This window comes from Equus przewalskii, unplaced genomic scaffold (assembly GCF_037783145.1).
Source record: "Equus przewalskii isolate Varuska unplaced genomic scaffold, EquPr2 ChrUn-13, whole genome shotgun sequence".
Lineage (NCBI taxonomy): Eukaryota > Metazoa > Chordata > Mammalia > Perissodactyla > Equidae > Equus > Equus przewalskii.
The window spans coordinates 1,965,188-1,985,017 of record NW_027228750.1 but is presented as its reverse complement, the minus strand read 5'-3'; the positions used below and the strand labels follow the sequence as shown (position 1 = coordinate 1,985,017).

Below are 19,830 nucleotides of genomic sequence, written 5' to 3'. Positions count from 1 at the left end.
ATTAAGCATTTATTCAGCCAACATGCATCTGTTATTGGGTGCCTTCTAAGTGTCAGGCACTGAGCTCATGAACTGTCCCCTTTGGTGCCTGGAATATAGTACATGGTTAATAAATGTTTGCTGCTTTGAGTTGAGTTGAATACAATAAGAAAGACTAAAATAAATAAAACGATGATACTGCAAACCCCATAGGGCTTTTGAGCTTTTAAAAATTTATCGATATAATGAAACTATTGGTCTTCCAAAACCTTCTGGGGTAATTAAAGGCAAATATAAGTGTGCTTACCTAATTGGGTAGAAAACCAAAGCAGTCAACAAAACATAAAAATGTATACTAGAGGTAACAGAGATGATAGAGTCTGAAAAGGACTTAAAAATAAACAACTAAATGTTCTGAAAAAAAAAGGAATGTGTTACATCCAAGAAATAAGAACAATAATTGACAGTTAAAAACAAATTAGAGAATTAAAAAACAAATTAGAGAATTTATGAATTAAAAACATTATTGCTGAAACAAAACTTCAGTAGCAGGCTGGACTCCACTGAAGAATGAATTAGTTGGAAATTAACCTGGCACTCCCAAATGGATAAAATTGAAAGAAAATTTAAAAGACAAGGAGGAAAACCAGAAATTCCAATATCCATCTAATACTAATTAGGATAAATCAATAGAAGAAATGATATCTGAAGATATAATTTAGTTCAACAAATGCATATGTCTACTGTGGGTTAGGTGTGGTTATTGCGCACTGAGCATACAGCAATGAGAAAGACTAGATTAAGTCCCTGCTTGCATGGAGCTTACATTCCAGTGAGAGAAGGAAAGTGAAGCACAAAGCAAATAAATACACTTTTAAAAGAGCAGTTGTTACTAAGAAAATAAAACAAGGTGACGTGGTAGAGAGCGCTCTGTGTTGTTATGGGCCTTCTTTAGATCAGGTGGTCAGAGAAAGCCTATCAAAGGAATACCACTTCCACTGGGGACTGAATGACAAGGAGGATCCACCAGGCAGACATGTAAGAGCAAAACTCTCTAGGAAGAGAAGTTGTAGTAGAATTGAGGTAGCATATTTGAGGAAAAACCAGAAGGCCTATTTAGATGATGACTAATAAGTGTGTGTGTGTGTGTGTGTGCGCGTGTGTGGTGTGTGTGTCAGGTGGGGGGCAGGAGATGAGATGATAGATACAGCCCAGAACCATATTTTTAGTCTTTATGGACCAGTATACAGAATTTTGATTTTACTCAGAATGTGATCAGAAACAAGATTATAATCCTGAGACCATTAATGACAATAATAAAACAAATAAAGCCATACTGAGACATAGCCTTGTGTTACCAATTATAAAGAGAAAACTCTAAAAGTTGCCAGAAAGGAAAAATAGATTACCTACAACGGAAAAAGTAGCAGATTGACATCAGACTTCTCATTAGCAACATTAGAAAGAAGACGACAATGGAACAATACCATCAAAATACTTTTCCACTCAGATTGACCAGGCTCAAAAGCATTTTCTTCCACTTACTACTTGGAAAAGTTACTTAACCTTTTCATGTCTCAGTTTTCTTATCTTTAAAATAGGGAATAAAAATAATTCCTCATAGAGTTGTTCTAAGAATTAAATGAGTTAATTAATAACAAACTCTTTTCACACACACAAGAATTGACCATGTACATTAGGTCACACAGGAAGCCCAGGAAATTGAAAAACATTTTTGACATGCATGTTTACTGTTTGCCCATATTTACTGACCATAACGCAATAAAATTAGAAATTGACAATAAACAGTGGAAATTAAAACAAAAGATTTAGATCTGAATACATTGAAAGCATCAGGGCACAGCCAAAGAAATACTCAAAAGGAAATATATAGCCTTAAGTAAAGCAAAAAGGACTGAAAATAAATGAAGTAAGCTTTCAATTAAAATGAAATGCAAAATAAATCCAAGGAAAGTAGAAAGAAGGAAATAATAAAGATAAACGAAGAAATTAATAAAATGAAAAGTAAAAAGGAGTTGATCAGTGAAACAAAATGATGGTTCTTTGAAAAGACCAATACAATAGATATACCATCAACATATATGATCAAGAAAAGAGATGGCACAAATAAATAACATCAGTAGTAGAAAAGGAACATAGACAAAGAGAAAATTTAAAAATGCACATAAATGAATAAAGAACTTTATATGATACTGAAAATGCAAATAAAGTAGATATATTTATATAAAGAATAATGACTAGAATTGGATTCAAAAATAGAAAAATCTGATTAAATCTACAAGTATAAAAGAAATTTTAAAGATAGTTAAAGACCATTAACCACCCCATCCACCTGTCTGTCTCCTCTTTGTCTTCCATGAAAACAACACAAGACACAGAGAGTTTTAAGGACACATCTACCCAAACCTGAGGGAATGTTACATAAACTGTTCCAGCACATAGCAAAAGAAACGGGATTGAAGCTGAGGATCAAAGCAAACGTGGGTTTTATCTAAAATATTCTAATCGTTGTAAAGGAGAATGCATTCAGGCATTGCAAGTGTAATTTTAAAATAGTTTAAAAAATACGGAAGCAGAGAGAGATGAAGTGACTGACTCAAGCTTACTCATTTGGGAAAAAGTCCTCAGAATGTATCTGCCTACCTGTTCCAGCATACAGTGCAGTATCAGGGGCACAGAAATGAATTCTTCTGGAATCGGATTCAGCAAATCATTGTAATATCTCATGTCTGCTTCAGTTGTGATGACAAAAGGCACTGCAAAATATACAAAATATCATTGTTCGATTAAGAACGTGTTCTCCATTTCTTCTATCAAAATTTCATCCATAAATTCAAACTATGACCATGAACGAATAAATGTAAGATGGGTAGGTGGAGGCATATCTGCAAGCAATATCAAAGACAGTCATTATTCCCTAGAGCACCAGCTCCTGGTGTTGATCCTCCAGCGATGGGTTTCATACATGCCTGATGTTGGGGCTTGCCGTTCTTCATTTTGTGCTTTCTTCTTCCCAGGGGTTGGAGCAGCAGCTTGTGGAGCCTAAAAGAAGAATAATTAAAAAGAAACAACTGAGATATTCAACTGAGAGATGCTTTCACCACACGTTGGTGTGAAGGGATCTGACATGATGCTGAGATTGTATGATTATGTTCACACCACAAATAAAAGGGTTTGTCTGAGGAAGGAAAGAAGTTAATGGGTGTGGACACTTTTTAAGATTTTCCTAACAGAGCCCACTGATGAATTGCCAGGAAAAGGATGGGGAGATGAGCTACCGAGAGCCAAAAAGTTTTTCCTCCTTGAGTGACTCAGAATCACACCATTCTCCCTCTTAGAATCATTCAATGGTTCCGCATCGCCTTCAGGATAAAACCCAACTCTTTAACTCAGCACCAAAGGACATTCTTGCTCCCGCCTCTCCAGCTCTAGTTCGTGTTGCTGTTCTCCACTTTGCATGTACCGGCTGGGAGCACTGACCTACCCCATGGTCCTCGCTGGTGCTGTAACACTTCTTTCCTTTGACCTCCATATCTTTGCATGTCTTTGCCCCTTTCTTGAGAATATCCCTGTGTCCCTTTTCCCCCAGCAGGCTTTCCCCTAGGGAATTCACATTCAGCCTTCACCACAGCACCTACCCAGGCTGATCCTCTCCAGATCAGGTTAGGCGCCATGTTTTACTGCTTCTACTACAATCTGAGCTGACTGTTCTCCTAGCACTCATCATGCTATGTTGAAACCACTGTTGACTTGACTGCCATCCCCTTTAAAAGTTAATCTCAATGAGGAGGACAGGGGCTGAGCCTTGTTCATTAATATATTGCCAGTACCTTGCACAGTGCTAGCACATGGTAGGCGCTAAATAAACATTGTGATGAATTTATCAATAGCCTTCCTTGTTCCAGATGTTATTTATTGCATGATAGGCTGAAAAGTGAGTTCTGTTATCAGCTCTGAATGTGGCAGGTAGTCGGGAAGCTTCGTAAAGCCTCCACCACATAGGTGCCCTTTAATGCTAGGCCTGGGGGCCTTTCCTCGTTCCCACCCTCACCCATTAAATCCCAGCAGGAAGTGGTACCTTGCTACAAGAATTTATGCCATTTTTTCTTCATATGTTTTGTGAACATGAAAATTAAGCTGTTCAGTTAATCATTCAGCCCATTAAAGAGACTGAAGCACGTGCCTACCTCAGCAATGGCTACAGCTTCTAAGATAGGCTTCTCGTTAACCACTTGTGGGACATTAATAAGCTGCATGCTTTCTAAATAGTGCCGGTGCTGCCTTTTCCAATCCAGGCTGTCGTACATCAAACAGGCAATATTTTCAAAAATGTCGGTGCCCAATTCCAGCTACAGGTGAGAGAATTAAATTAGTTAGTAGTATCATATTGTTGGAATCGGACATATGGTTTGTATCTCTCTTAACAGCTAAAGCTTTCACTTTTTCCAGGGAAGCCTTGCCCCCACTCACTGAATCCCAGCCATGGGGACCGCACATTTCTTGCCCTTCTTCTTCACTACACTGCAGACTGTTCCCTTGGGAGGGCCTTATGGCTGCCCAGTATTATCAGAGTCTAATTAATACTTGAACTAAGTGAAAAACACTCTATTCATTAGTTTTAGCAGTACAGCCGTATTCTGATGTCCTAGTTTCTGAACAACACACATTAGGTAGGTAATTGTGATAGCCTCAGCCCAAGACAAGCTATGGATGATTACTTGCTCGGCTGTGCAAGAAGCACGGTGGAAATCCCTGCTCAAGTATGCCGCAGTATATGTGCAATCAGTATTCTTCCTTTCCTCCTTGTCTCTCTTCTTTCCTGTTACCTGTGCTTCCTTTAGGGAAAAAAGCCTAAGAAATCCTGATAACTACTACTTCTGTAATACCCACAAGTTTTATGAGCTGGAAAGCAAGTTCTAGATCAGATATCTCCTATTACCTGGGCTTTCATTTCCAGAAGTGGAAAAGCACTTATCACTGGGTCTGTCTGCCTGCAAGCAAAGAAGGACTAAATAGGCTCATGCTATGTCTGAGTTGAAGAGGTAAGGTAGGGTGAGATAGCTTCTTGGTGGGGGGGGAGGGGGGAGGGGGGCAGTGAATCACAGTGTGGCAGGAGTCCAGGGAAGCGCCTAGCTCGGCCCATCTTCATAGCACAGCTGTCAATCTGGGCTTCCTGTGCCCACTCAAAGGCTGAGCATTCTTCAGTTAAGCTTCAACCTGGTATTCTTTGCCCAAATTCTGGCATAGAAACATATTTTTGGTTTTCGTTTGTATTTATAAGAAATACAGTAAAACTTCTGCCCAGTGGTCCCTTAGCTTAACTAGTTAATTCATTTTTAGATCAAACAGCAAATCACATGCTAAAAGCCAGAAAATTTTTTCAGCAACCAAGGTCTTAGCTTGAGATGTTGCAAATGTCTTCCATGAGCAGTTAGCACTTCTTGATGGGCATTTATTTGCTGCAAAGCTTTCGTTACCCTGGTTCAGCAGAAATACAGTCTGCTTGTTTGCAGCAAAAGGTATTAATGCTTTCCTGCTTCCAGAGAGGAAGAAGACTCCTTGGCTGGCTCCTGCCTTGAATAGGAGGCCATTACCAGCTTATAGATAGAGCTGAGAATATAACATCATGTATCTGCACCATGTATTTAGTCTATTTCTACTAGATGTAGATTTATTACTTTGACATTTCTAACGTGATCCTAAATTTAAAATGAACCTGTCTTCCATATTAAATCCAATGGCCTTTTCTTCCGGGACCCAACTCTGTTACTGAAGTGTTTTTAAGGCTCTCTTTCCTCATCATCTTCAATGCTGGGTCATTCACTCACAAACTGTACCTTGTAGAGGCACACTTGGGCTCTAAAAGATGTCTTCAGTTGGACCCAGACCACAGCCCTGGCATGAAGACGTGCAATAAATATTTGCAAATTGATTGATAGGAGCTCAGTGTGTCCACTGGGAAGCACAGCCCTAAATGGCTCCTTAGGCAGCTGAATGTTTTCATTCCTGACAGTTACCTTCAGCCCAACTAGACACCCTAGACATTTTCTAGTTCTGAAGTCAAGAATATTCTACCATAATTAGGATGTCAACCAAGCTGATCACATTTTTAACATAAAACAAATTTTTTGTACTTTGCCATTTAAATTCTTCCACTCTACATTTTAAAAAAGTAAAATATAGCCACATTCACTTGCTTTAAAAATGGAGTGATTAAAATCTTGTGATGAACGGAAAATTGTGGACACTGGAGTAGGAGACAGGATGATGGGAATGGTGCTGGGTTATCTGAAGCTCTGACCGTGTGCCTTGCTGTTCACACCAATGTACTGATGATGCAGTGGAACGTACTCTACCTCAGGCTCAATACATTTCAGCTCTTCTCAGACTATGCTTGGGGAGTAAATAAGACACATAGAAGGGAGCCCTAGTTACAGCAGAAGAAAAAAGGTACTACGTTTGAGGCTGCCTTAGAAAACTCTTTTTATTGCCTCCTCTGAATTATGGTTCAGGAATTGTATGGCTGGAATCTCCTGTGCCCTATTGAACCAAAGATGTATACAAGTTCTTTACAGGGTATGCAGCTAGAACTTGGCCCAAATGAGAGGAGGACTGTTTCTCCAAAACGCAAATTTGTGGATGTGACATGGATTTTATGTTTGGGGGAAAAGTTCATCTATTGAAGAGAAACAGTAGAAGGCTGGCTTTGAGGTGGGATTTTCAGGATCCCAGGGAAATCGCCTTTTCCCCAAACATATCTCATATTTTGGGGGCATAATCTAGAATTCCAATAAAACAGGATAAAATATTCATAGTACAGTTATGTGTCACATGACGTTTTGGTCAGTGACGGGTCACAAATACAACAGTGGTCCCATAAGATTAGTACCATATAGCCAGGTGTGTAGTAGGCTATACCATCTAGGTTTGTGTAAGTACCCTCTATGATGTTTGCACAATGACAAAATCACCTAAGGACGCATTTCTCAGAACCTATCCCTGTCGTTCAGCAACACACGACTGTACTATATTACTTGGAATGCCAGTATCCCTGGGATGGGGAAACATATTGACCCAATTTAACTCGAAGCAGTCAAGGACAGATGGCAGTGGATTCTTTTTGGAGCTTAGGTTTAGGAAACAAGAGAGTAAAAGATAAAGCAGGCAAGATAAAGCTATCTAGATGAAGAGGCAGGAAGATGCAAAGCAAAGGGAGTCTGGAGTAGCCAGTTTTGCCTAGAACAAGCTCCATATTTATCTACAGCTTTTCTGTGTTCAGCTTCATTTCCTATTTACAGGACAAGGCTGATATTTATTCTTACTATTGGCAAAGTATCACACTTAAAGTTCTGTTTCTATCTAGTGACATCTAATGCCTTATATTGACAGTCTTTATAACTCAGACTCATCTATCCATGGTTACTTATTCAAATCTTGCCCATCCTTCAAGTCAAATCTGGGCCTCCCTCCTCAGTGTTTTCACTTACTTCACCAAGTGCACGTCCATCTCAAGGTGATTGAATCAGGGTCTCTCATAGTGAGAAATGTCCAGGCTCCACCCAATGGCCATGGGCAGCCTACCCTTTGGCTCAGAAAGCCTGTTCCAGGCTTTGATCTAATCTCCTCTTAGATAGTCAGTTCATTTTTTTGGCAGCTACCCACAGGAACTGTGCACAGACACCCATCCACCTCCTCTACCCTGCTTTGCCCAGCTCCCTTCAGAGAACTCACTTGAGGTGGTCCCTCCCCAGTACTCTGCTTTCAGTTCGTTCAGCTCCCTTGATGCTGAAATATATTGCTCTGTGAGGATCAACACTCCCGGGGCCCTGTTTGTTGGGACAGGGAGTCAACCAGAAAGAGATCTGAGAGGTTTTTTGTAACAAGGATGCCTGGATATCTTTCCCAACACAGAGTGTGATAAGTAGTCACTCAACCTTCTTTCTAAATACATCTTCATGTATCTAGCATTTGATACTTTTAAAAGCATCCCATTTCTTCTTTTTCTGAATTAATAGGAAACGGAGAGTGTGTTTCACATAACTGAGCACCTAGATATATGGCCTCTTGAACTCTGCTTCTCTTTTCCATGGGTTTGGTCTTGCCTGTCTGCAAGCTCCTCAATGGCAGGAACTCCTCAATGGCAGCCAATAAATGCCCTTAGGAAATGCCTGCTAATTGCTGGGCTGGGGTCAAGCCATCTTGTTAGGATAGACTTCTTTGGCCAAATATATTAAAAATGCGATTTGGGCAATAAAAGCAGGGGCCTAGAAGAACAATGTTTCGAAATGATATATACACATTTCAAAAAGACAAAATAATTCCACCAGCTACAAAATTTACTGTTTCCACAATTAATATATTATATCTTAAGACTCTACTGCCTAGAACATTACTAAACAAAACATGAATGTATGAAACAAAGCCATATGTCACCAAATAAAAGAAATATCATTGTTTATCTACATCTTATTCTTTGTCATTAATTCACACACAAAAGCTAAAGAATTAGGCTATAACCATTACTGGGCATTCAATGTCGTTGTCTTGAAGATAAAGAGTTTAGCACAAAGCCTTGTCTGTAGTCAGTGACCAATAAATATCTGTGGAATGAATGAATGGGGTAAATGGAACCACAGTGTCACGTGTTCAAACCGCTCACTCTCACTAATGCATATACTTACTCTCACTATGCATATACTAACCATCATCCCACTGTCTGACCAGTCAGAAGGAAAGCCATCTTCCTTGACCATGTATTCAAGACGAGCAACATCAAAGAGATTTGTTTCAGGTTTCTCATTATTCAGGATTGGTTCCAAGTACTTCCAGAAAATTTCAAGTTCTTTTATGGTATTCTCATTCTTCAATTTTTCAGCTTCTATATCTAATAAGAGCAATATGTTTATATTACAAAATGAGAGTGTTGGATTTCTTCCTACTTTTAAGGATACTTGGCGAGTCTTATGTATTGCAATACAGTATAGAACCAGAAAATGCAAATAAAGAAATATAATTTTGAGAAGATTTTGGATCTAGACTATACAATTATCAAATCAGAGGATTTTACTTCTGAAATTGATACGAAATATGAGCTTTCTACTCTTTCACTTTATAGTTGAGGACCAGAAAGATTATGATAAGGTCACACATTTATATGTATATTCAATATTTCCATCACTCTTAGATTGCATGTGGAGCAGTTTTTCTGCCAAATCATTTTTTGATCATTTTAATGTCTGTTTGCTGCTTAACTGGTTATAAATGCATTTGATCCAGTTCTCCTTCCCACATGGCTAAAAACAAACTGGATCAACGATTTATGCTTCAGTTATCTTTTGGTCACATTAAAATAGCTATAGGCTTCTCTGGGCATTTGTGCTGTGACTGCAAAATAATAGTTTTCTGTAAAGTTACACTTGAATATTTGCCTGAAATAAATAGGTTTTGCTACTAAGATCTCAAAATTTTATTGTAAAGTCTATTTTTCCATAATTTTATTTTTATATATTAAATTTTTTTTATAGAGAGACTATGGTTGGAGCTTATGCAGCATTTTCTCACTGGCTTCAATAATAAATTATTAATGTATAACTATCCTTTGAGATAGTCAGGAGTAGCTGGGTTTGAATCTCAACTCTTTTACTTAATGACTGCCTTGAGGATGAGAGTTCTTTTTGGTAAAACTGAAATAACAAAACATACTTCCAAGGGTTGTGGAAACTACATGAATCAGTGCACTTAAAGCCCTCAGCATTGAGCCTAGTTCCAAGGCATGTGCCCAATAAATGGCAGCTATTATTATTATCAGTGGTAGTGATTTCTAATTTCTAACAGCAATTTTAAAAATGTAGTGTTAAGGAAATTGGGATGTGGTTGTGTAGGTTCTAAACACTGTGAAATGATATTATTAATAAATAACAATAAAAGCACCAGCATGTGGCAGAAAGAGATTCTAGGTCACACAGGCTTAAACTGAATCCCAGTTCTACTACCTAAAGTGTACAGTGGCTTTTTGGTCTCTTCCCACAGATGTAGTCTAGCACAATTCCTTTCGATGAAGACCTGGAGGTTCCAAATGGCTGAAAGGTAGTGTGGTTGGGACTTCATCCCACCACGTCCCAGTCTAAGGCTCAGAAGACAAAATGTCCTCTCTGATTTATCACGATAAGCAAGTAGCAAAGCAGAGCAAGCACCCAAGGCTATAACCTCCCTTGGACCATTTGGTGACTGTAGCTTCCGGAACAGCAGATTATCTACAGTTGATCCATGCAGCCATGCTTTGGGTAAAAGCTACAGATCAAATATGCCTGAGAAATGTAGGTGCATAACCAAGTCTTCTGACCCGCAGTCTATCTTCTCTGTGGCTACACAGGGATATAAATACAGAGTATGATTTTAATTTGCAAAATTTACAACACCTGGCCGGTGCAAGCAGACTAAATAGCAAATCAAAGTCTTGAAAGGATTTAATAATGTACGTATTGTATGACTATGTTTTGGACAGAACGCTGTATTTGTACTTTAAGGATGCTGGGTAATACTGAAGGATTCAGTAAGTTGTGAAGCAGACTGCATACCTTCTGGCTGAAGAGAAACTTCCTGCTGCTGGCTAACTGCTGCCAGGTGCGCCTGCAGAGGTTCATAATTCTCTGAAGATATTTTAATCACGCTGCTTATGGGAATGCCAAGCTCAGTCATAATCGCTAATAGCTGAGGATCATTGAAGCCCACAACTATAATGTAATGTTGGGCACCATCATCTGGCTCATCATCTGTTCAAAATACCATAAAGGAGAGCAGCCGTCATTTTAAAAGAGAACAGGTTGCACACAGCCTGTTCAATGGCTATATACATTATGCATGCGTTTACAAGTCCTCTGGCTTGCCAAAAACAGTCCAGTTGGCTGGAATGCAGTCATGTTGACTGGTTTTCATTATTGCCCTTGCAGAGAGAAGGCTGTGGCCATTTTACAAAATATTAAATCACTTTTGCAAATGAGACATAGGCGTAATAGGAGGACAAACATATACAGGGCCTGTGGTCATGGAAAATGTGTTCTAGGGATTTTGTTGAAAAAAAGTTTAGGCTATAATTTTTTTTGGTTCTAATCTCTTTTGAGCAACATCTGGCTTTACTCCCGAATTACGAGTAGCTGCAGCTTTGTGGTATTTTATAAGTTAAGGTGTTTACAGGAGAGGGAAATATTGAATATGGACATGCTCCCTACTAAACTATTCTGTGTATTTATGTCAATAAGTGTGAAGGCTGAGTATGGTTTATGTAACAACTATTGAGAATAGATGGTACACGAAAACTTACATCCCACAATAGTCCATTAAGATCAATTTAAAAATAATGCAATAGATGCACAAACTTAATTTTCAAGTAATGATTTTTCTTCTATCACTAAGCACATCAGTATTGATCTTGCCCATGGAATCCATAATATCATTGCTTCCAAGTCTAGTGCATTCACAGCAGAAATATACCAGGAGAGTCAAACTAGTAAAGGAAGTGAGGCCTGCTATCTCATTTAAATACGTTGCAAACAACAACAGACAGCTCCACTTGGGTTCATGGGAAGGCAACGAATTACTCATAGCTGCCTAAGTTGAATCACTTTTATATCATAATATAAAATGAAAGAAAATTCTACTTACTCCATCTAAGACAAACTAATAGTGAGAGAAGTTGAGGTCTGGAAGCTATGTGCTCTGCATGGGTCCCAAATTAAGCAGTCTGATATTATTACCACTGTATTCCACTCATGACGATAACCACTTTTTACTCTGCCTTTTTAAAAATGTTCCCACCAAGGCAGTAAGTTCATTATTTCATCCTTCATTTCTTCTATGTAAATGCGCCTATAGCAAGACACTAACTAAATATTTGTTGAAAACAAATGAATTGCAAATAAAAACATTTTTCTATTAGGGTATCACGGGTAGTACGTGATTTACGGTTTTATAAAGAGTGAAAAGGTTGGGGAAGATTAAGCGTAGTTGGTGGAATGATTTCTCAAGTTACTTTGCAGATCATAAGGCAAGAAGTGAAAGGTAGCTACGGCAAGGAGCATCTTACTGACCAATGTAACGTTTGGCGTCGTCTTCTTCTCCCCTCTGTTTTAACTGAGTGGCCTTTTTCACTGTTGTGTTTGCCTCAGGCTGATCCTTTCCCTTTCCTTTGACAACCTTGGTACCTGAGGGCTTCTTTTCCTTGGGAGATTTCGCTTTCCCTTTATCCTTTTCAGTCTTAAATTTGTCTTCTGTCACCTGGAAAGAGAGAATACTTTTTCTCCAAATCATACAGGGAGAAAGCAATGGCCTTTCTATTGTCAGGTGAATTAATTCCTTATTTCATTCAGTCACCCATGTACTCATTTATTCATTCTCCAGGCCAGGATAGTAGAGGTCTCAGGTTGACCCTGTTGTGATAACGCACATCAGTGCATGAGGCTTGGAGGGGTGGATGCTAGGAGACTGTTCACACAAACAGTCTTTGGAAGGGAACTCATCCTGAAGAAGAGCCAAGTGTGGCCTAATAAACTACCTCAGTCATCAGGGGGCAGGGCAAGTGGAGGATTCTGAGGACATTGTGACAGCAGGAACTTAGGTTTATGGAGTAGCCCAACCCTGAGAAGTCTCTGTCTGAGTCTTAGAGAAAGGTGGGGTGTTAATAAAACAAAACAAAAATTTTAAATAAAAAGGAAAACAGAAAGTGCAGTTTTCTCTAAAATCTTCTTGATAAAGTTTTTCATAGTTTTAGTAGTGTATTGACTATTTTTAAACTTTAAAAGATTCTTTCGGGACTCTAGCACTAACAAATTATAATGCTACTTAAAAATGTATAGACACAATCAATGGTTGCTATTTGATACATTCAAAGAAAGGATCAACACATAACATCAGTTGGCAATGCTAATTCTTTACACAGTACTCTGGAGCATGCTTAGATTGCCATAAACCATGTAAAGACTCAATTTTCCCAAGAGTTTTTTTCAAACAATTGCCTAAAGCTTTGCGCATTATTTCACAATGGAATTATGCTTTTGACTCATGTGTTTATAATACAAATAGGCTGTGTTCATTGAAATGATGTGTTAGTATTGTATTATAAGGTGGCCATACAGAAGATCCAGCAAATGCTTGTATTATTTATTTTTTCCATTCTCATCAAAATGGGAAACAAAAATAACTAAACAAATTATTGTGGCAACATCGGGGGCTCTGTATTTTCCTGAGGTCATGAAATTAAATTTGAAAACCTCTGTTCTAAGACATTAGAGACAAGGAGGGTTGCTTTGGCACCCAGCTAACCGGATGTAACACAGAAGGGGAGAGGAGTGTTTTCTTACTCCATGGGGCTTCTGGATGTTGAGGGCTCAGAGAACCCAGAGGAAGTGTGAGAGGTGCACGTGGATTCTCCATGCATGCTAACACCTGCGGCTCTAGTGGTGGGGAAACTGCTGCCCCAGCACCTGCTCCTCAGCAGCACAGGGAAACATCAGCGGAGGCTGCAGATGTCACGAATAGCTTTGGGCGGAGACAGGAAGGAGTGCACAGGCAAGGTACAGAGGACTGAAAACCCCCAGTATTTCTTTCTGCATCAGATATAAATTGGTGCATAAAATAGGACTGGGCTTTGTCCCCTTAAGCATCTAGCCAACTAGGGAAGAAAGAGAAAAAAGCACATAAATAGACAAAAATATAACTACAAATTTTCATGAACGCTATGAAGGATAAAACCCCATGTAGCAATAGACACACAATTGAGGAGACCTGTCTAGTCAGTTGGTGATGGAAGACCTCTCTGTGGAGGTGATTTGAGTGAAGACCTGAGAAACCAGTCGTCATCCATGTGAGAAGCAGGGAAAGAATGAAGTGTGCGCGTGAAGGCCCTGAGTCATAAAGGAGACAGGTATGGTCAAGGAACTGAAAGGAGGTGAGTATGGCAGGATAGTGGGCAAGGGAGAGAGGGGCCCAAGATGAGGTGGGGAGGTATGGCATGGGCCAGGTGGTCCAGGGCTTTGGAGGTGGGGTTGACAAGTTTACATTTTATTAAAAATGCAATGGGAAGACCATAAAGGTTTTAAGCAGAAGAGTACTATGATTTTGCAAGATAGGAAACCAGTAGACCAGCTGGGAATCTCTAGCAATGGTCCAGATAAAACTTAATAGTGACTCAGATTAAGGTGTTGGCAGAGTGGAGAAAAGTACAGATCTTCCTCAACTTGTGATGGGTCACATCCAGATAAACCCATCGTAAATTGAAAATATCATTAAATCAACAATGCATATAATACACCCAACCTCCTGAACATCATAGCTTAGTCTAGCCTACCTTAATTGCGCTCAGAACAATTACATCAGCCCACAATTGGGTAAAATCATCTAACACAAAGCCTATTTTACAATAAGGTGTTGAATATCTCTAGTAATTTATTGAATACAGCACTGAAAGTGAAAAACAGAATGGTTGTAGGGGTGTAGAATGGTCATAAGTGTATCAGTTGTTTACCCTCATGATCGCGTGGCTGATGGGGAGCTGAGGACTTGCTGCCACTGCCCAGCCTCACGAGAGAGCATCATACTGCACATTGCTAGCCTAGGAAAAGACCCAAATTCAAAATTTGATTTTTACTGATTGCATATTGCTTTCACACAATTGTAAAGTCAAAACATTGTTAAGCTGAATCATCGTCAGTGGAGGACTGTCTGCAGATGGATTTGAGACCTACTTTGGATACTGAAATTACAGAGGTCGAAAGATTAGAGATGAGGAGTGATTAAGGAGGCAACAACAAAGATAATGCCCTGGATTTAGTTTGAGCAACAGGGTAGTTGATGGTGCCACTTATAGAGACAGAGAAGTTGGGCCGAGAAATGGTTTTTACTTAGGTGGGCAGACTACTCAGAGTGATCCTGTTAAATCTGAGACACCCCTGAGATCTCAGGGAGGCAGTTGAATAAACACGTTCTCTTCTGAGAAGGGAGATTTGGCTAGAGTTACAAATTCAGGTGTAGGTAACACTTACATAGTGGTTAATTATATATGAATGGGAAGAGATGAGATCCCTTTGGGTAAGAGTTTTGAAAAATATCAGAATTGAGCCTTGGATCATGCCGGAAACTCCAAAACTTACCGACTGGATATGGGAGGAGATGTCAGCAAAGGAGATAGAGAAGTGACTAAAAAGGTAGGAAAAAATATACAGTGGAAAGCCAGAGAACCGAGGGACCGAAGAAGGCAAAAAGACAAGTATTGGCAATTATAGGTGACATTAATGAGAGCAGTCAGTGTGGAGGCAGCAAACAGGGAGGCAGTAACAATACGGTGACTGCTTAGGTGGACAAATGTTTTGAGAAGTTTGGTTGTGAAGGGGAACCAGGGCTCCAAGTTGTACAATGGATAAGTGGGTGGAAGGGGAGGATGAGGTCAAGCTATGCAGGTTTGTCAAGTCAGGAGATGTTGTGTTTGCAGGCTGATGGAATGATCCAGCAGAGAGGGAGACATTGAAGATACGGGAGAGACTAACGTCCTTGAGGATGCAAGATGGGATAAGATCAAGAGAATGTGTCAATAACTGGACCTTGATAGGAGGAAAAACAATTTCTCAATTTAACAAGAGCAGCAAGGAGGGGACGGGTGGCTGGGTGTGGATGCAAGAAAGAGAGAGGTCTTGATGGTGTTGAGGGAACGCTTCAGTTTTTTCAAGCAAAAGATGAGCCTAAGTTATCAACTGAGAATGGGCAGGTACAAAGTAGGAGGTTTTGGATAGAGAAGATAATGTGAATCATCTCAGAAAGTGGAGGCTCACGCTTATTGAAGAAATATGGTAGAACTCTCTGCCAGTGTTGAGAGCTTATTGGAAATTTTGAGATTGTTAATTTAAAATGAAACTAGAGCACAAATCGGTGCCTGTGAGTCTAATTAGCTCAGAGGCACCAGCCAGACTCATGCAGGCCCTCTAACAGCCACAACTTGGATCACAGCAAATGCACTAAACTGAAACACTCCTGCACAGCAACTTGGTGGACAGCTATGCTGGCCACAGAGAAGTCCCAACTCTGCCATCAAAATCCGACAGAAACTTCCACAACTGCAATTTTAAGTAAAATCTCAGGATGATCTTTGGAACTGAGAAGAAGAAACTGTTTCAGGTTAAATTATTCCTTTTCTTTTTTTAACAGTCAGTGTATTTTCCTGTAATCTTTTTTTTTTTTTTTTTTTTTTGGTGAGGAAGATTGTCACTGAGCTAACATCTGTGCCAACCTCCCTCTATTTTTTTATGTGAGATGTCATCACAGTGTGGCTTAACGAGTGGTGCTAGGTCCGTGCCCAGGACCCAAACCTGCAAACCCCAGGCTGCCGAAGCAGAGTGTGCAAACTTAACCACTATGCCACCAGGCTGGCCCCAGGTTAAATTATTTTAAAGTTTTCCGGAAGAATAAACATTTATTCATTTACATATTCATTCATTTATTCCATCATTACAAAAAACATTGCTGAATACAGTGGCAATTTAAGAAAACATTTTTTTCTTTTCCTGGTAGAACAGTAAAAGGGCCCGCTACCCCTGCAGGTTCTCCCAGGTCGGGTATGAGGGCCTGTGCAGCCATGTAGCTCTCATTCCTCTGGAGCCTCTTTAGCAAGGCTGGAGTTATATAAAGTCAGGAACTCCCTGAGCCCTTTCTTCTGTGATGTTTCATGGGATACTAGAGGGGAGGGCTGATCACAATCAAAAGTTCAAAATAAGCCGCAAATTCTAGTAGCAGAGACTTAGTGATATAGTGAGATACGTGCTTTCCAGACATATTCATCATCTTTAATTCGTTCTTGCAAAGAAACCTGCAAGTTGGGTAATTTTATTTCCATAGTATAAATTAAGACACACGATTTGCCCTCAGACAAACAGCTGTGGTAAAGACACAAGGTGGTTTGATCTCACACCTTAAACTCATTTTATTTCTATGGTTCTGCCGCTAGTCTCAGTCTTTGACGCTCTTGCACCTTCTTTTCCAGCCTGTCTGCCCTCCCTCTTCTCTGTCTTTCTAGGGGCTGAATAATCCTTGCTGGTGCTCTTCTGTTTAGTGCCTCTCTCCTTCAGCTACTCTTTCCGCTCAGTGCCCTCTTCTTTCTCTTTTTCCCTTTGCATTTCCTTCGTAAGGTCAAACTTGACAGATTAGAGAAAAGCATCTTTTAAACTAATTTCCATTAACACTGAAATTATCGATATCTACCTCCCTCACTTTCACAAAAGTATTTTTAAAATACTTATAAATCCTGATTCACTTGTTTAAATAAGTTTTTAAATTATAAAAATCATTATTATTGAAAAACTGGAAACAATATAAAGAACTTACAAAAATCACCATATTTCTACACCTAGAGAAGATGAGAGAAGATATTTAATGCATTCTTTCAGATTATGTTTCTGCATCATTTTTACATAATTGTTATTGTTCTCTCTATATAACTCAGTGCTTTGAATTTTCCATTTAACAATGATGTATCTTCAACTGGTAAGATTTCAAGAAGTATTAATATATAACGAATTTCCCAGGTAGAGTAACTGTGATGCACTTTCCTGGTGCAGAGAAACTACATGGTAGAGAACAGAAGTGAATAGAAGCATCTGGGTCCTCCGGGTGCCAGATCTAGGCAGAGAAGTCCTCGGTGGATTTCTGATCATGTTCCTTGCCCTTCTCGGCCTTTCTACTCTCCTATGGCTGGCTCCAATGGCAGTCTACCTGCTCCTCTCCTCTACTCAGGCTGCTCCTCACTCCTCCCACCCTCCATACTTGAGCTGAGCCAGGACGGTTCCTTTGCCTCTCTGGTTCTGGACGGTGATTGGCTACTTGGCCCCTACAATTCTACTTTGGTCCAAAGGCAAAACACCCTTTTCAATCAAGCCCCAATCATAGGAAAATCACCTCCTATCTTTTTCCTTTTTCCTCTATTCTCCCATATTCTGAGTAGGCCCCCTCCCACCTACAGGTTTATGTCTTGGGATTTGGTGGCAGGGAGTCAGCTAGGTTAGCTGAGCATTCAGCAAAAGTGACCCCCTCCTAAATCATAAACTAAAATTTGTTCACGCTGACCTTTTCTTTGGCCTTTCTTGTTTCTGGATAACATAGCATGCATGTTCCCATTCTATGGTCATCTGCTCACAACTTAAAGAACGGAGGGAACTCTGGACAATTCAAGACAAAAATTTAGGAGAGGTGTGTCCAAAAGGCCCCTCTCTCCACTATGTTTGGGGAGCACACATGCCCTAGCATATGAAGGGAGAGTCAAGTTTGTTTTAGAGTACATTTTCCTTAAAATGCAGTGTGTTCAAAAAGCATCTGGATGCCTCTCACTGTGAGATGGCCTTGGGTAGGCACAGAGACTTCTTAACCAGTTAAGCTACATAGCAGTGGAAGGCTTTTGTCATAGCAACAACCAAAAACAGTATTAACATTTCACATACTCAGTTGAATATCAGGTGACACCTATCTAGAATTCTTAATCTTGTTACTTTCACTTTCTAAAGGGAAAAACACAAAATTCTCCTCTCTGTAACAGGCAACCTAGTTATTTGATACTTGAAAATATTTTACACTATATTCTATGACTAAATGGCTTCTTTTTTTTTTTCCTGAGGAAGATTCACCCTGAGCTAACATCTGTTGCCAATCTTCCTCTTCTTGCTTGAGGAAGATTTGCCCCAAGCTAACATCTGTGCCAATCTTTCTCTACTGTGGGTCACTGCCACAACATGGCCACCAACAAATAGCATAGGTCTGCACCCAGCAACTGAACCCAGGACACCAAAGTGGAGCATGCTGAACTTAACCACTAGGCTGTGGGGGTGGCCCCTAAGTGACTTCTTGATGTCAAAATTCAAATACTTTGAAATACCTGGACAGGTATTTATTCCATTATTCCTTGCAATGAAAGGGAAGTAAATGGTAAAAGTCAGTGGAACTGATGGTAAATAGCTATACTTCATCTTATCCTTATGGTTAATAACACATCTACATATGTGTGTATAACTTTGTGTTTCATGTATGATCTATCATAAGATTCCCATAATAATATTAATAAGGATATAGATAAGAAAACATGCTCATGGAGGTTCAGTGACTAAATCACTCCACTATTATGTGGTTTATGAGAAACTATGTCTGTCTTCTGAGTGCTTGACTAGCTCTTTCAAGATATCACTCGATCTCATAAACAATCTACTCTACTGGTTACAGATGATAAGAGGACAATAGATGGGCTGAGAGAAATGTTTCATGTCAAATTGAGAGACAGTAGATTAAACAATATTAGATTCCTTTTTATGAGACTCTTCCATCTTTAATAAGTTAACATGCTGTTAAATCTCCAACAGTTGTATATAACGCACAGTGATTTCTACGTTCATTTGGCTGGGAGGCGGGGGTGGTGTCTTTTTTTTTTCACTTTGGAAATACAAGATTATGGGAACATTTTGGGGCCCAATTAATCCATTTCTATTTCTATAAACCTATGCCAAGGAAATTCCAAAATAAAAGTGTTCATCATAACATTGTTTATTATGAACTAAATGTTCAACAATAGAGGAATGGTTAATAAAAGTATCGTTGTCAATAGAATATCACGTAACTAATAACAATGACAGATGTGGATGCTGTGGTAATGAGTAAAAATTACAATATATTTTAATTGAAAAAAAGCTGGATTAAAATTTTTTTACCATGCTTATAGCTATGTAAAGAAATAAATCTACAGAATGAAACAGAAAGGAAATGTACCAAAATGTTAACATTAATTGAAATAGGATTAAGGCACTATGAATG

General features: G+C 39.4%; 1 protein-coding gene across 4 annotated transcripts in view; it reads right to left on the bottom strand.

Annotated features, from left to right (window-relative positions):
- The window catches only part of SPAG17 (sperm associated antigen 17), a 209,587-nt gene that overhangs the window by 123,416 nt on the left and 66,341 nt on the right, over positions 1–19,830 (bottom strand). For 3 of the 4 annotated variants that reach the window (XR_011536707.1, XM_008526615.2, XM_070607663.1), the window contains exons 5-10: positions 12,087–12,273; positions 10,578–10,772; positions 8,703–8,884; positions 4,188–4,349; positions 2,970–3,042; positions 2,644–2,756 (exon numbers count right to left, since the gene is read on the bottom strand). Coding sequence is in view for 3 of the 4 variants with exons in the window: in XM_008526615.2 (XP_008524837.2) it covers positions 2,644–2,756; positions 2,970–3,042; positions 4,188–4,349; positions 8,703–8,884; positions 10,578–10,772; positions 12,087–12,273 (912 nt within the window). In the remaining variant the exon portion in view is untranslated. The remainder of the gene's footprint in view (positions 1–2,643; positions 2,757–2,969; positions 3,043–4,187; positions 4,350–8,702; positions 8,885–10,577; positions 10,773–12,086; positions 12,274–19,830) is intronic. The other variant, XM_070607664.1, reaches the window with a different exon arrangement.